At 39.2% G+C, this 18109-nt stretch overlaps 1 protein-coding gene across 10 annotated transcripts in view; it reads right to left on the bottom strand.

The window, feature by feature from the left end:
* GSAP (gamma-secretase activating protein) overlaps nucleotides 1–18109 on the bottom strand; it is a 167679-nt gene that overhangs the window by 116864 nt on the left and 32706 nt on the right. For 8 of the 10 annotated variants that reach the window (XM_081282796.1, XM_081282794.1, XM_081282792.1 and 5 more), the window contains exons 6-12: nucleotides 15539–15627; nucleotides 11381–11450; nucleotides 9772–9821; nucleotides 6903–7007; nucleotides 6584–6643; nucleotides 4787–4830; nucleotides 3637–3722 (exon numbers count right to left, since the gene is read on the bottom strand). In XM_081282796.1, the coding sequence (XP_081138922.1) occupies nucleotides 3637–3722; nucleotides 4787–4830; nucleotides 6584–6643; nucleotides 6903–7007; nucleotides 9772–9821; nucleotides 11381–11450; nucleotides 15539–15627 (504 nt within the window). Of the gene's footprint in view, nucleotides 1–3636; nucleotides 3723–4786; nucleotides 4831–6583; nucleotides 6644–6902; nucleotides 7008–9771; nucleotides 9822–10950; nucleotides 11309–11380; nucleotides 11451–15538; nucleotides 15628–18109 lie in introns of those variants that run through there. The other 2 variants (XM_081282799.1, XM_081282801.1) reach the window with 2 other exon arrangements.

The following is an 18109-nucleotide window of genomic DNA, read 5'->3' as shown; positions in this document are numbered from 1 at the left end:
CATGACAGGCGAGCGCGCTACTGCTTGAGCCACATCCCCAGCCCCAAAGGCCTTTTTATTTTGAGACAGGATCTCACTGAGTTGCTAAGGCTGGTCTGGAACTTATGATCCTCGTGCCTCAGCCTTTCAAGGAGCTGGGATTACAGTCATGCACTGCCACGCCTGGCTCTAGAGACTTTTAATAAATATTCATCAAAAATGTAGATAATATCTCAACACTGGCTAACCTTTAAGAAACCATTTATACCATGAAAACTATTATGAAATTTTCCAAGGGAAATTATGTCTTGGAATGGTTATTACAGGGCCTTCTAAAACACTGTGAAATGAACTGCTCAAAAGGAGAAATTCTTGCAATTTTGTGAAAGGGAAGAATGGACACATGTCCCCACTACTTCTGATCAGGTACATGAGAAAGAACTACAGCCACTGACTTATAAGGTGAGTGCAGTTTCCCCTATCAGACATGGATGGAATATTTTCTTCCTTTTTAATGCTTAAAGTCTCTAACTGCTTTACCTTCTTATTGTAAGAGATTTATCAGAAAAGCCTAGATGAACTCATAAAATAATACACAAGAGGCCTCACACTGCAGCACCACCACCAACTTTCATGAATATAACTATCATCTAGACGTTAACCTCTCGTTCCTCAGAAGATATGGGAGGAATGAGATCCCATTCATTTCTTGGAGCAAACAAATTCAGGACAAATATGCTTTTGAGAACATAAAAAGTAATGCTGAAAGGACAAAATAGCTCCTTATCCTTGGGATGCTCTCCCTAATGACCAAGGTGTGACCAGTGAATACCAAATATCATTATGTCATCATCATCAGTGTGAATAATTGGTGTGTGAAGCCATATTTGGATTAGATTATATGTTCCCTTCTCTAACCTTACTTTGCTCAAGTAAATTTTGTTTATTTTAATCACAAAGGTTAAAATAAAAACATTTTTAAAAACCAATTTGGGAAATATATGAACTGGCAAACTATTGTGATAGTAGAAGCAAATGTGACTCCATTTTGTTTTATGACTTCATCCTGTAAAACAACCATGCCAAGTAGAAGGGTCATGACTGGGTCAAGATGTTCTTTTCCTTTTGCTATAGAAACCTTTAAGAACATGGAACTACCTAATGGGGTATTGTTTCTGTAACTAGGGTAACGGGGCTCTGTTTCTGTAACTGGGGTGACTGGGCTAACTGTGATTGGTTAGGCTTCCCTCCGCTTGACTGCTTCTGTAACCTGGCTTGCTTGCATTGGCTAGACCCCCTGAACATCCCTTCTGTGGTTTTCAGGCTTATAAGGAGTGCCCTTGCAATTGTTCGGGGCTGATCAGGGGAACAGCTTTATGTTCTAGTCAGCCGCCACCAGTGTGCTTCAATAAAGGCTTGATTCGATTATACGTGAGTGGTCTGGAAGTCAGTTTATAAAACCCCGGGACAAAGCTTTAACTATAACACTATAGTTGAAAACCAAGTGATTGGTTCTATGACTTTTTCATGTTTACATTTGGAAGCATCTCATTTTCCAACAGGCTTTTTTTTTAAATTTTGTTTCAAAGCTTATTTTGTACTCTCCCAGACATTGCTTGGGAAAAGAAAAAAGGCTTTAATATCTCCTGCCCCATAAAGCTAACATTTTGTTAAATATGGTGTCATAGGTAGCCCATTTATCGGTTACTGTTCAGGAGAAATTCCTACGAGAATAAAGTTCAAATAAATAAAAGTTCACACGAAATTAAAGCCTAAAATGATTGTTTCAGCCAACAGACTTAAAGTGAAGTACAAGGGAAATAGCTACCCTGGTCCCTCCCTGTGAGCTCTAGATCCCATTTCATCCCACCTCCTAAGCAAATTTATTCTACCAATGATCATCCTCTTCATTAAATATGTCCTGTAAGGATTTGAACATACTAGAGTCTCCACCATCAAAAATAAAAATATTCCCCGAACCCCACTTCCACCTTCAGCTGCTGCCTCTCTCGTGTCTACACAGTGTTACATTTTCAACTCTCAAGCTCCACTCAACCAAGCACGATTAATATTTCACCTCCATCACCCCACACAGAAATCTCACAGTAACCTCAGTAACCTCCGGACTGCTACACCCAACGGGCTCCACCTCTCACTTCCTCCTGCCAGCCAGCCACCCCCTCTCCTTTGTGTGACCCCGCCCCTCGCCTTCAGCTCCTCTACCACCTCATTTATTTTGCTGTTCTTCCTCTCTCTCCAGACATTTGTCTTTCTTATCCCTGGGATGCTCTCCCTAACCTTCAATACGTTTATGCTCCCAGATCTTATTTCTAAATGTCTTCCTTTCTGACCCTGAACTCTTCCCGTGGCTTCCAATGCCAGATATATTCTGAAAAATTCCACACTTACTCATTACCAGTCCTGACACCTCTTCTAAACTTCAGACCTCTTAGTTAACATGCCCAAAAGGAAACTCATCATCTTCCTTTATAAGCCCCACTCAAACCTCTACACCCCAGAAATCAGCACCGCTCTTTACCCATTTGCTGATGCCAGAAACCTGAAAAACATTCCTCGTCACTTATTTATAGCAAGTCCTCTCAGTTTCCTCACCAAAATGCACCTCAAACTCATCTAGCTCCCTTCACCTCTCAATGAAAATTATAGGAAGCTATGAGAGCATAATATGGGGGTTTAGTAGAAGATACTGGTATCTTCATGTTCTAGTTTAATCCATCATAGTTCAGGCCCCCATCATCTCACACATATCACCCCAGTCTCACCCTAACTATTGACCTCCCCACTTCTCTGGCCTCCTACAACCCCTTCTTCACACAGCAGCCACAGAGATCTCATAAGATTATCTAATTATGCTACTTCCTGCTTAAAACTCTACCAGGAAGTGACACACATGGACCCTAAAACTGCCAGAGGAAAATTGTCAGGAATAGGATAGTCACATGGTGCCAAAAAATGACCCACAAGTTAATTTAGAGGTTAAAAATGTATCTTTTAACCTACAAGGGAGGCAGTGGTCACCACTTAACCAAATGAACACACTTATCACCACTAACAATAGGACATCCTAGCATTCTGTCTCCTGACCTGAAAAAAAGAAGATTCACAATACCACCTATAAAGTAAAAAAAAAAAAAAAAAAAGAAAAAAATGGGTTTAGAACCCAAACATATTAGTAAACAAGACACAACAGGTATCCCTATCTCTGTACACCATTTGCTTAAAGATGAAGCAAGTGAGAAAAATATGGATTAAATATAAGCCCATCCCCTCTGTTAAAACAACACAAATGATACTTATTAGAACAATGATCCTGTTAACCGTAGCTTCTTTCATACAGAGAGCTTATGTATAAAATTATAGTGGAGGGGTTAAGGGTGTCACTCACTGACAGTGCATGTGCTTAGCCTGCACAAGGTCCTGGATTCAAACCCTAGCACCAAAGGCAAAAAATAAAACTACAGTGGAGAAGGCAATTTAGTATGTATGTGAATCCACATGATTACCTATATAATAAGGATATAATGAAGTAGCTCTTTTATATTTCATTTTCAGGATCCATATTGCTGAACAATAACTAAATTTTAGCTAGAACTTGAGTATAGTGGAATAAATTGATAAATACAACCCTGGTTCTACCTGTATGGTTGGTAAAAACACACAGAGTCAGGTATTTGCACAATTTTTCTTGGTCTTGACGATAATCATATCCAAAGTTGATGAGTCTGAGAAGATAAAGGAAAAATTGAATGCATTAAAAATACATTCCCTCATCAATGATATAAGTGACCCCTGTAATGTACCTACAGAAGTAGAGATGGGTCTCTGAGATATTTAAGTAGATAACTTTTTTGGTCAAAAAATGCTGGACAACAGTATTTAAAAAAATACATGGTACATAAACAGTGTGGGATGAGCAAGAGAAAAATAAATATTACTTAAAACTTACATTTTTATATTTTTTTGTAATTTAGAGATATACTCTGAAGCATATATTTCTGAAGAAGCACAACTAAATATTCATATGATTAGAAAATCTAGTGAAATACATCACAGCTCAGGATTATCATTATTCTAATTCTTGAAGACTTTCATTCGTTTTGATGGCCTTATGTTTGTTTTTTCCAAAGAGTCTGAGGCTTTTGCTACAGGTAAAGTACGCAGGAATAAAAATGAAAGCTTGCCTTCTTTGTAAAAAGGAAAGCAGAAAAGCAGAGCTAGAGACTCAGCTGAGCCACAAGCAGATTGACCTGTTACATCCTCTCGAAGGCAACATGGGTTTTGATGTTTTATTCTAAATGCAGCTCCGTGGCCTACAAATCTTTGTATTTAATCATGAGGAAAAGGGTACTTCCATACATCAAAATAAGTTGAGATGTGCCACAGAAATAAATGGCTAATAAAATCAACAAGTTGACTTTACATGTAAAATCTCATGTTTGTGCTAAAGTTATTTATAGTCCCTATAGAGAACAGGAATATAAAATAAGATACACAGACTATCAAACTGACCCTTTATTTGCATATCATGAATTAGGAATATAATCATTTTGACCAAAAATATCTATAAATATAACAATTTATTAATAACTTAATTGAAGACTTTCGTTTGTTTTGATGTATTTTTTTAATACTGTTGTCCAGCATTTTTTTGACGGAAAAAGTTATCTACTTAAATATCTCAGAGACACATCTCTACTTCTGTGTGTACATTACAGGGATCACTCACATCATTTATGAGGGAATGTATTATTTAATTACTTAAATAATTATTTAAGTGATAACTTACTTAAATCCTGAGTCACTTAATGATATGTCCAAAGGTGCTTCAAACTGTTTAAAGAGAGAGAGAGAAAATGACACTAAGTGATGACAGGCCGTGCTCACCTGTGATGAGAAGACACTTAACCATCCTCATCCTCAGAGCTGACACCCACATGCATGGCACAGGAAGCGCACTGGAAATATTCTGGAGTTTGCATACAACCACAAGCTTGATGTATACTTTCTTTCTTGAAGAGCTAAGGCTCGGCAAACTTTGCCTTGGATCCAAATATCATAAATGGATTTGTTGTACAATAGGCCAATGAGAAGCAATAACCTTTTACAAGACATGAATGACCACGTAAGGCAGGCTAAGCCAAAAATGGCAAAAGGAGTAAATGAAATTCCTGGAATGGCATGAAGCCAATCCATACTAGACAGTCAAGGAAGAGGAGGAAGGATCATCTGTTGTGGAGAGCTGTGATTTGAATCATGGTCTTTCTGACTCCCTCGTGGCTGCCTTTGCTTTGGGAACTACCTGTTCAGGTCAAGATATCCCAGTTGCTATGGTGACACCTGTGCAAAGGCTCAGATTTATCAGTTGGGACCTTGAGTTCAAGCACCAACTCCCAGGGACAGAAAATTCTGAGCATAACAAGATGACCCTAATGTCTTGCCAGTCCTTCATCCTTCAGATTGTCTGCTCTGCTAAAACTTTCCCACAAATAACCTTTTGATGACAAAACCTATATAACAAATGTGCTAAGTAAGCCAGCTCTGAGTCAGTCAAGCTCCATCAGAGCTTTTCTGTGTGTGCATCTATCTTTTCTTTACTCCCCATTGTCCCTTATCTGGTTTCTGAATTAATGGCTATGGCTGAGAGATGAGAGAGTCATGGCAATCCATCCCATCTAATGACATTGGGGATGCCTAATGAGGCTAACACTTTCAGTAGTTTTCCTGGGAGTAATGCTAGAGTTTTGCTAATTAAACTGTACCCTATTACTGGCTCTCCTTATTTTCAAATCCAAACTCACAAGTCCTTTCAGGTCAAATCACTTGCAACCACTTAAAGTCATCTACTGTAGACCACACTTACTATGAGTCCCACTCTTATGCTTATTCCTATAACATGGGGTACTTAGTAGGGACTTCCTGCAGGTGCTCTTTTCACCCATATTAAATATGCATTTGTTATAGAGCTGAAGGCTTGAGATGGCAAGACCTATTTTACTTCCTCATCCAAGTGACTAGCCCAACATTAAAATGCTGAGGGCCATTACCAAGTAGAAATGACGCATCAAAATTTCCTTGCTAGCGTACCCCATGTTAATGATTTCGCTGTTGACATTGCATGTAAGGTGACCTTGCTCAAAGACCAAGGCGGATCCCGGTTTAGAGCTGATCAGGTTTGAGGAAGTATCCCGGTCCTTGGGTTAAGGGCGTTCCCAGTTTAAGACCTTGGATTTTAGGGAAGTTCGATGTTGAGGATTATTGCTGCTGGAATTAGGGCGTTCCTGCTGCCTGAGCTCCCATTGAGTTCTCGTGAGATTCAGAGAGCATTTTGGGAAAAAAAGCCTCGTGGAGTAGGTGAATTGGGTGGCATCGAGAACTGGGATTGCCCCAGAACGTGTGTGGAGGCCGGTGTGAGTTCGGGAATAAAGAATTGCTGTTTGAATCTACAAAGCTGTGTGGTGGCTCGTGATTCTGTGCCCAGCCAAGACTGTGGCATTAAAAAGGCTAAAATGTTGTTCATGGTGGCAACTCTTAAAAGGGAGCAACATGTTATAAAATTTCCTACAGCTGATCATTCTGGACTTACCATTAAATCACAGCTCTGATCAGCATAAAACTGGAGGCACTTTAAGATACTCCTTGATTTCTATAAGAGAAAACATTGTGACATAGTATCCCCCATGTTCCCCCCCACAAAAAAAAAAAAAAAACCACAACAAAATACCTTAGGAAAAGAGGGAAAGGAGAAAGAGAAAAGAAAGCAGTGAACAAGTAGTAACAAAAACTTTTTCATTAATTTTAATAAACTTCTGCTGACTGCTCCCACCAATGAAAATGTAGTGATTAATAAACTTTAGTGATGCTAATGGCAAAATAAAATTTTTCCTATAAAAACGAGTTTTTACCTCCAGGTCAATGTAGTATAATCTCTGCTCTGACATATCCCACTGAGTCCAAACAAAATCCTCAGCTATTCTGTCTCTTGGGAGATGGTCATAATTTTTAATTACCTAAAGAGGCAAAAAAGATTTTATAAACATTGTTTATAAGATCATATCTGGAATTATTTTGCATATTTCATCTCTGTGATATGTGTGAATATTTCTATTTTATTGTTAGCACCTCCCGCACCCCAGCACACACAGTCTTTCCAGGAAAGTTAAGGTGTAGTTCCCCCACAAATACTCTAAAATATACTATTTTATTCTTGTTCCTAGTTTAGTGGACAGGTCAGGGTTTTTGGAGGCAAGACTACACCTACCTAAAAATCAATAGCTGCATTAATAGAAGATTCACAATATCCTGCTGTGGACATAAGCCCCTCTGTCAGACCTCTGCAGAGTAGAAGGCCTCACTATCAAAGACAGAGGCTGTGATGCCAAGAAAACACTCAGGCCTGAACACAGGAAGTTCTGCCATGACCCCTGTCTGGCCATGACTTTGGGCATGCTTCTATGTCTTCCACAACCAGTGTGATGACATTGCCCATCTCTTAGAAATTCTCAACCACTCATCCTTCAAGACGTGACTTGGGCGCTGTCTCCAACACAAAGTCTTCCCTCCCCTCAGCAAGATGAAGGCAAAGCTCCCCCCCCCTCTGTATTCTCTGGTGCTTTGGCATCTTCTATTATATAGTGACACTTTAATTAATAATATAAGCTTCCTCAAGTGAGCCTACATTCTTTACGGCACCTTTATTTTTCCATATCTTGATTATTTCTAGCATGGAATAGCATTCAAGGAATGCTTATTCAAAAGAGAAAAATCAGGTGTGCAAAGTCAAACTGTTCAGTATAAAATATGTGTTTACAAGTAACAAAGTCAGAACTATAGAAATTTAAAATTTGAGGATTCCAGAAATCATCTAATTCAAACCTCTGCTTTACACTGGTGAGAAACCTGAGACCCAGAGAGGTAAGATTAGGAAGGCTGTACAGTTAGTTCAGCAAGACCCAGAATCCCAACATCTGGCACCCTGCCAGTACCCTCTGGACACCCCAGCTGACTTAAAAATAACTGAAAATGAGTTTAGAATTCACTTTCCAGGGCCTGGGGGTGTCGTTTCAGTGGTATGGTGCATGCTTCATGTGCAGAAGACTCCAGGTTTAATTTACTTTCCTCAAAACATTTACCAAGCAAAAATAATCTACACTGAGAGATGAATAAAAAATGAAGACAGGTTAAGATAGAATAAATGAAGAAAAAGGAGATCATCAGAATGGTCCATATTCATACCTAACCTCTAATCCTAAAAAAAATCTCTTCACAAAAGCTAATTTGGAACTTGAGGGAAATACAAGGTATAGAGTATATCTCCATTTCTTGCTTGGTAGGTCCATTACATTTAGTCTACAGGAAAGTGACACTTGACAAAGGATCCAAGAGCACACATCTTTTCTAAACCTCTATATGCATCCCGTTTTCTTTCTTTCTTTCTTTCTTCTTTTTTTTTTTTTTTTTTGAAATTTGTTAGGTTGGGGCAGAAATTAGAACCCTTTCAACTAAAGGGATGTGCTGACAAAAAACAGGAGCATGAGAGTGGCATACCCAGGTTCCAATCTCCACCTTGTCCCTTTACAGTTACCTCACCTCTGTGAGTCTTGGTTGCCATCTTCTCTGTGAAAATGGTTATGATTATGATACCATAACCTCAATCAGGCAAGAGGCTGTGGTGAGCACGTGAAATTTCATTCTGCTATATGCAGCAGCCATGGAATCCTTTAAGAACGACAGAGTTGCCCCTCGAAGAGCACATGTGGGTGAAGAAATGCTGAGGCTGTGCCAAGTTGGTCAGCAGAATCCTTTCTGGGCAGCTGATAAGGGCCCCTCCCCTCTCTCTTCCTGCACAGTCCTCACACTCATTCCCTATTCCTGACCCCATCTTATTTAACTCTCTCCAGAGGCTGTCCTCAAATTTGTGATCCCCCTTTCTCAACCTCCCAAATCACTGGGATTACAGGCATGTACCACCACACCCAGCTCTTGATGATTTTTAATGCAAAAATAAAAATGAAAAACTGGAAAATCAAGTGACTATCCATCCATGGTAGAATGACTGGAAAATGATGGGTTTTTTGTTCATGCTTCTAAACAGAATGAATTGGAGCTATTCTAGCTGACTTACAGGTAACACCACAAAACTGAATGAGGTAAAGAGCGAATGACAAATCAACCCTGGGTGTGCTGGGGTGGGGGTGGGAGATTTTGTTAAGTATGAAAGGATACATACCAGGTGGTGAACATAAGTTAGAGGGGAAGAAGAAAGGGAGAAGTGGAAAGCAAACAAAAAACGGAAAACTGCAGCATAAATGTTATGATCTCATTTGTTATGTGTTTAATATGCATAAAATTAGAAAAACAATTATTTTTCTATTTAGTAACCTATTTACTCCTGACATAGTAAGTAAAAAAATAAACACAAAAGTAGCTGGTAAATGTACATATTATAATTTTAGTTTGGTGAGGACAATGAACTCCCCATGTATGTGTGTCTAACCTTGTGCAAGTTTGCATGAGCAAGGCAAAAGCTGTGCAAAGACCCACATGGACACTATTATTAGTTACTCCAAGAAACAGATTGACAGGGGTGACATGGAGATAAAGGCGATAATTAACTTTCTCATATAGCTTTGTTTTGCATGTTATGATAGCAGGCCTATAATTTAAAAGACTTCAAATAAAGAAAATACCACATGTTGATAGCATTAATCTTTAAACAGTCTACATGGTTCTTTGTAGAAGAAAACTGACAAAAAAGAAATTTCAAATCTTTACCACTCTATTTCCATCTTCTTGGGTGACTTGGATATGAAATTGCTCAATATCTTGAAAAAAAAAAGATAATTGAAACTTCAATAAAAACATCAGTATATTTTTGTCTGTTGTGAGCAAATTTTTACACAAGTAACAGATTAAACAACTGCTATAAAACAATGTTATCAGACTAACAGTAGAGACTCAAACACAAAAACCTGCCTTTCTTCCCCTTTCTTTAGTCTATTTCAATACCCACTTTTGCTTCACTCTTTTTTTTTCCTTTCTTTTTTTTATTTATTTCTTACATAGATGACAATAGTGGAGTGCATTACATTCATAATTAACCATTCACAGCACAATTTTTGTAACTCTGAATATAAAGTATGTTCATGCCAAATTATGCCATTATATATGAGCTCTTATTTTTTTGCATACAATTCTTAATACACTTTTATACCACCATTTATCATATCTCTGTTTATAGCACCGATACTTGAGGCATGTTGTCTTTCTGCGCCTTTCTTCCCTCAATCAGTATTTGCTCCCCTATGCCATCAGCCTTTATAGGGTAAACAGGGCACCTTAGCAGGGCTTATCTTCAATGTCCAAATATCAAACTTGTGTTTGTATGTACAGATAGAAAACTCATCATGCAAGATATTTGGGAGATGCAGTTTTATTGGAGTTAATTTCATATGAACCAAACCCCAAGACTTAATGTCAATTTGCAGATGGTTTCTTATAACAATTTTTTTTTTGAGTACTGGGGATTAAACTCAGGGATACTCGACCACTGAGCCACATCCCCAGCCCTATTTAGTATTTTATTTAGAGACAGGGTTTCACTAAGTTGCTTAGCGCCTCACCATTGCTGAGGCTGGCTTTGAACTCGTGATCCTCCTGCCTCAGCCTCCTCAGCCACTGGTATTATAGGTGTGTGCCACTGCACCCAGCAATTAAATTTTGATTCAGTCACACCTTCTGCCAGTTCTACTTACAAAAACATGAGACAGGAAATTGAGTGGCAGAACAAGGACTGAACACACACCTAAGCCCTCAAGCCTGTTCTCCCAGCCATAAACAAAAGATGGCTCACTAGACAAGTCCACCAGTGGGTTTTGTCCTTCCCCACTTCCCAAATTTGAAAACATCATGAAAGGACGTGAGCTCTTATGACACAATCTTATTTGCTTTTACTTGAATTTGGCCATGTTGGTATGTGTCCTCAGATCTGGAATTCTTCTAGCAACCAAAGCCTTTCCTTCTCTCCATCCAAGCCTCTTTCTCCTGGTATTAAAGTTATCTCCTAGGACAGACATCCTAATGAAGAAAGGACTGAAAAATGCAAAAACAGCCAGCACAACTGTTCTCCACACATCCCACCACGTGACGAAGTTGGAGATCTATGTATATAGGATCCTGTCATTCCCAAGACAGGCAAACTGAGCAGAACTTGGGGGCACCAAAGGACAAACTCTTCCATAGGAATTCTAGGTCTCAAATGGACAAAGATCAGAGGACCCTTAGCAATGGCAAAGACATCTAGAAGATTCACTCATGTCCACACTTCATTAGGAAACCATGTGTCATTCACATGCCCCCACACGGAACTTAAAGATACACTTACATTTCTCGTCTGATATCAGTAACAGTTGGTCCTGTGGGAGAGGATGACTTTCAACATGTGGGTAGAGGAACTGTAAAAAGCAAATTAATCGAAATCATAAGTGTCTGTCTTGGTTGCACAAATATTTCAGAAGTTGTATTTAATTGCTGCACTACTATATATCATACAGGGGACTGGAAGCCAAACAATAGTTCAGGGGAAACACACATACACATACCCCATAGGTCAAAGTACACAGGAAGTAGAAATTTTCAGGACCTCAGTTTTTCTAGGAGGAAGTTGATCTAAGCACAACACTATCTCCATATAGTTAAACAATAAAGCAATAGTTGGAGCTATTTCTAGGGATGATACTTCCTATTTGAAATATTGATTCTGAAGCCAATTGGAAGAAGCAATGCAAACAACATTTATACAGTATTTTTCACAAAAAATAAAGTGATCAGTCTATTTGTTGTACAATTAAACCTAGTGTATAATTTGTGGACCAAGTAAACATACTCCCCACTGCAACTTCCAAATTCCTGCTCCACAGAAACAAAGCACGACATAACTGGGGATTTTCCAAAAAAGTTCAGTGAGTCATGATGTGGCCTGTGGTTGACAATGTACAAGCCTCAAAGACAGAATGATCACCACTGGGAAGAAAAGACTTATTTCACCTCATTCCTTCTTTGTGGTTTACGCAGGATCCTTATAGGACAAAGCAGGCAGCCTGCACCACAAGGCCTGATCCTATCAACCATGATAATGAGGAAAACTGGTCATGGGATGACTCCAGTGACTTAATTCTTTCATCATCAAAAAGGTGACTGCAAATCAACAATTTCATTTTCTGGCATAAAAAACAGCTTACTAGGTAAGATCCACCAGTAAATTTTGTCCTTCCTCCTGCCCCCAAAACTTAAAAACTTTATTAAAGGACATAACTTTTTATATTTCTATTTTATAGTCATCAGTCTTACTAAAACTTAGGAAAATGATTAAATACATTACCTAGTGTCCTAATTTTTCATAAGTTAGAAATAGAACTGGTCAACTTAAGTGTTTATAGTCAAATTCCCTTTTAAAATTAAAAAAAAAAAGTAAAGAAATGGGGACATAGTTCAGTGGTGAAGTACTTGTCTGCATACCCAAGGCACTGGGTTCAATTCACACATACATGCATATACAAAAAGGACATTCAGAATTGAAAAGCAAAACTTCCCACCATTCCTCATGGCAATAACCTTAAATTACAAAATAAATAGCAATGTGGTATTGGCTACAAAAATATAGAGTTTATTATTCATAATTGTGAAACTGTGCACAAATAGGACACACCATGCACTGGGGTTGAAAAAAAGCAGAAATAATTGGCACCACACACATAATAGTAGAGCAAAGACTCAGTGTTTCAAAATAAGGAGATACTCCCATAGGAGACAGTATGGCCTCCTGGGTCTACCAAGATGGTGGAGATCTGCCAAATTAGGAACATGAGGTGCTACAGCATTAATAATTGTCAACCTCTACCCCTCTGCCTGGTCTTTGCATAGGTGACCAGTAAGAAAGTGATTTTTTTTAAAGCCCATCCAGGTGATGGTTGTTTTTCTTCCTACTATGAGGCAGCCTTAGAGCAAAGCCCCAAAGTTTAAAAAGAAAAGGTGGGGGGCTTCAAATACAACTCTACAGAAGTGCATCCTAAATAGGAAGTTATGCAGGTTTTACACGTATTTAAGGAAACATCTATTTTCACAAGTATGGAGCTAGACTGAGAACTGGTGCTAGTCTTTGGGGAGAAGGTAGTCTAGTTGTGTAGAGGGGTATATATATTTACACAATGGAACTATCTGGAAGATGCACCTCATACTGGTAGGGATCTCTCAAAGGGTACCAGACTGGGGTGCAAGCACCACCCACCACTGTCCTGCTGAAGATCCTCTGAGTTGGTGACCAGGGAAACGTACTACTGGAGATCACCATGGATATTTTGGTGAGAAAGGGAGATAGGCCTCAGTGAGAACCCAGTAGACTGTGAAATGGCATCACTCTAAGTGGGGAGGAGGAAGGGAGGGAAAAGGTGAAGATAAGCCATGGAGGTTTGGAGGAGCTTCTCTCTCTAGAGGCACAGACATGAGAAGCAGGGAGCAGGACTAGGAACTGAGACGGGTCCACAGAATGTGTGCAGACTGTACTTGATTTGGGTGGAAATTTTCTTTTCTTTTGGCCTATAAATGTTGTCATATATCATATGCTTTTAATTTTTTAAATTCACATAAAATTCATAGTTTTAACCACTTCAACTGACATAATTTTCAGTGGCTTTTAATCTACTCACAATGTTGCATAACTTATAAAAACTCTATGCTGTAATTCCCTTTAGTTGCCCCAAACCTTCAATAATGTCTGTTATTTGCACTGGGTAGGGAAGCCCAAAAACAGGCCAGAAAAGGGAAGTGTGCCTCTGTCCCACAGTCACCCCTGCACTGATGACAGACTTTCCAGGGGGGAGAAATATAGCTTGGGAGTTCCAGGCCAAACCCATCTAGAAACAACAGGAGTGGAAAGAAAAGTGCACAGTTGGAAGGACTGCTGACAGCAGAGGACCCAGGACAGAGGAGAGACAACCCCTCTCCTAACACGTGCTGGCTGCTGGCTGGGAGTGGGGGTGGGGTGGGAAGGGAGAAGCAGGTACTTCACGTGACACCAGTGGACCCCAGGTAGACCAAAAGGAATGTTTTGACCTGTAGCAGAATCTGAAATTATGCAGAGGGAAATTAAGCCCTAAGATGTCTGTGCACAGTTGATTCTTGTTATCTGTGGCAACTGTGATCCATAAAATCACCAAAACACTGTCTACTGCACACTAACCTTGCCTAGGGGAAAAACAAGGCTAGGTTACTGTGAGCCTCTGTTCTTAACATTTCTGTTCATAACACTTATGTATTACCCATCGATTTTACATGTTTCTGTTTAAAAGAGAATTTATATATATATTGTTGCTTCCCTAACCTTGAGCTCAGGGCCAAGTTAGGGAAGTAATGATTCATGCCAGAATGAAATGTACCTAAGCAGCACACATACTCTCTCTAAAAAAGGCACATCACAGCCTTCCCGCCCCTAGGAACACTAGAAAGCATTTCCACAATACACTGGCCGGGGTGGGGGGGGCATTTAAAACAGAGAAATCACCAATGAAAGCACAAAAATTAGAATAATATGGCACAAGCCTCCCTGTTTACAGCATGAGAACCAAAACAAGGCAAAGCTCTCCTTGTTCAACGTCTGCTGGGGACATTTCACTTCAGGTGATTTGAATTTCTTCATCACTCAGCACATCTGTAAATGATGAGGAAAGGGCCTTGAGTGTTGATATTGAGTTACCAATCAGTTTTAGCAAGGAGAATTTGCAAACATGGAATCTGCAAATAAAGAAGATAGTAATCCACCTGCCATTATACACAAAATGCTTCTGTATCCATGGAATTGATAAATCCATGGGTTTATTAAGTCATTTAGTCACAGATAATTAATCTGTCAACCATATGATTACATTAACTGTGTGTGTGTGTGTGTGTGTGTGAGAGAGAGAGAGAGAGAGAGAGAGAGAGAGAGAGAGAGAGAGTATGTGAGAGAGAGAGAAAAAAAAGAGGGAGGGAGGGAGAGAGAGAGAGAAAAAGAGGGAGGGAGGGAGGGAGGGAGAGAAACTCGGGATTTAACCTAGGGGCACTCTACTTCTGAACTGCATTCCCAGCCCTGTTTATTTTTGCTTTATTTTGAGAAAGGATCTAAGTTGCCAAGGCTGGCCTTGAACTTGACATCCATTTGCCTCGGGCTTCCCAGTTGCTGGGTTTACAGGTGTGCACCACTGGACTGGGTAAATAAACCGTTAATGTTTACCATAAACATATTTTAATATCCAGTGTTTTATCACGTCAAAAATATTGCCTTGCCATCAGACAAGTCATGGTGTAGCAGAATCAGAGAAACTAACACTTGAGTCCTTAATTTCCATGTTTATAAAGGAAGAGACAGTGTATCCAGCTGTATCCACCTACAAGATTGCTTTGAGGATTAAATGTGATAATGCATGTGAAAGCACTTTGTAAATATTTTTCCACTAGGTTTCATACCTTTTTATTAATGAGATAAGTGATAAATGACAAGCTTCCTTACCTGTACCCAAATATAGCTATCCACTGCTTTTAGAACCTTCACATTGTTAACAGGGTGGATTTCAACCAGCAAAGTTAAGCACTTTGATCCTACAGAGGAAAGAAGGCTTTTAGAAGTAAACATTAGAATATCATATTATCTTTTCCAAAGCAAGAAGGGAGAGGAATTCCTGGTAAATCCTATTACACCACACAAAGCAATTTTCCCATCATCATAAAGTCCCTTGAGGTGACATAAACTGTAATTCCATCCCATTTCCACTCTCCAGGGATAATGTGTGACTCCAGGACCCCCAAAGAGCAATCACTGTGTCAAAGGACCTGCCTTCTACATTCTTGACACTGTAAGGAGGCTGCATTGTATTATGAGGACCAAAGGATGCTCAAAAAAATGCAAATGTCAAAAGGAAGTTTTTGATCGTCCCTGTAAACAGCAGCAGACACCAGGGGGAAAGCATCACATCTGAAATACAAGTGATTTTTTAAATAGAAGATGATGTCATTTTGAACCCTCACCAGCAATGGATGCCAGTGCCTCACAAACTGGATTCCAATGGCCTCATCTCTCCACAAATTATTGAGATTCTAAGATTTGCAATACAGGTACATCTGAGTTTTGAAAATGTAACTGTGTTTCCTATTGCATTAAGCCGTTCCTTAAAGAAAAGGAATCTTCTTAAAGTTCACTTTTACCCTTTGTCACCCAAAGTAGGTTTCAGGGGTTGCTTAGTACCTAGCATTTGTAAGGCTCTGGGTTTGATCCCCAGCATGGACGGGATGGTGGGGAGGGGGCTCCAAAATAGATAGAGAAAACATCACAAGGCAATATGCTCGAAGCGAGGAACAAGCTCCCACCCATTCCTCAGCCATTTCTAACATAGCTTCACAGGTCCCCTAGTTTCTAAGTCTAAATAAACACATCTCAGTGTCACTCCAATTCTGCAGCACAATGGCAAATATTGTGTATGAAAGTATAAAGATATTTCTGATGCACAAACACGTTTATGGCTGACAGCACCTATCAGTAGGACAGGCTGGTTTCCCTCAGGAACAGTGATAATGGCCCACTTAGGGCCTCAGTGTCACATCTGAGCGAATGTCATAAAACACAATGATTAGGAGGAAGTCCTGGGCACAGGCTGGAAGGGGTTTACCACAGATATCCAAATTTAGGTCAGAGATCCCCCTCCCCCGCTACTAACCCTCAGAAAACAAAGTGTTGCCTTGTATTGAGTGCTTAAGTCTCTAATAAAGATCAGGTGCTCTCACAAGGACTTTATTTTGAATCATGTACAATCTGGGAACAGTACAATAGCCTGAAAATCAATACCAATTTTCAATATTTAAGAAAGTAACATGACAGCACTGATTTTAAAAAAAGGTAAAGAATGTGAAACAACTTCTGGGATATGGCTTAACAATGAAGGATGGACCCGTTCTATTAACATGTCTCTTAAAGACCACTTGAAAAACCAAGAAAGCAATGAGTTATCTAACTGTAGACTAAAAACCAAATGTTTGGGCAGGGGATGGTGGCACATGCCTGTAATCCCAGTGGCTCAGGAGGCTGAGGCAGGAGGATCACTAGTTCAAAGCCAGCCTCAGCAAAAGCAAAGTACTAAGCAACTCAGTGAGACCCTGTCTCTAAATAAAATACAAAATAGGGCTGGGGATGTGGCTCAGTGGTTGAGTGCCCCTGAGTTCAATCCTTGATAACCCCCAAAAAATGTTTAATGAAAAAGAAAAAGACTTATAGCTCAGGATAAAAATCCTAGTGACAGGTTTGTATACCAATTCAACAGGGTTGTATTCCACATAATCGGGACAGAGGCAAGGGTGAGCAGGCTTAGAAATCTGCTGGATAATTTAAAAAAATGGCTCTAGGAATAATAAAGAAATTGATGTCAAAGCATTTCACAAAAAGAAAAAACAGAATAAAATGTTCTGTGAAAGGGGAGAGTAGGGTGGAGGAAAATTTCCATATCAATATTTTAAATGTGTAACTAAATTATTAAATAGGATAAACAACATTTAACTATTTTATCTCTTGCCATAAAAGTTAATATATTCCAACTTGGGGGAAAAATTGGGGTGGGGGGACTGAACAAACTTTCTCACTGGAAAAATAATCAACTCATATTTGGCCTTTTTAGTATGAATTTATACTTAAATAAGATAATCAGCTAAATTTTCTTATCTTCAAAATAGGATGATCTTCAAGAAAAGAAGTATTTCTAATTTCCTCCTTCTTTAGTGAAGCCCAGACATTCAGTTATATAACTGCTATAATTTTAAGAGCAAACCTTTGCAAACAGGAATTTCCCTCAGTAGCATACCATGTGCTTTCACAGTGAAGCAGGAAGCATTCTGGATTAGAATTCTGGAGACATCATTCCTAATCTTGGCTCTGCCACTAACGTAATATACTTTTCAACACATCACCAAGTTTTTCTAGGCCATAATACCTTGTTATTAACATAAAAGACTACAGAAATAGATTATTTCTATAATCACTCTCAGTCATAAAAATCCTACAATTCCATGAAGTGCTAAACTTGTATTAAGAATGTAG

The sequence above is a fragment of the Spermophilus citellus genome, assembly GCF_964194105.1.
Source record: "Spermophilus citellus genome assembly, chromosome: 3".
NCBI lineage: Eukaryota > Metazoa > Chordata > Mammalia > Rodentia > Sciuridae > Spermophilus > Spermophilus citellus.
Note: the sequence above shows the minus strand (reverse complement) of the source record. Positions and strands in the feature narration are given on the sequence as shown.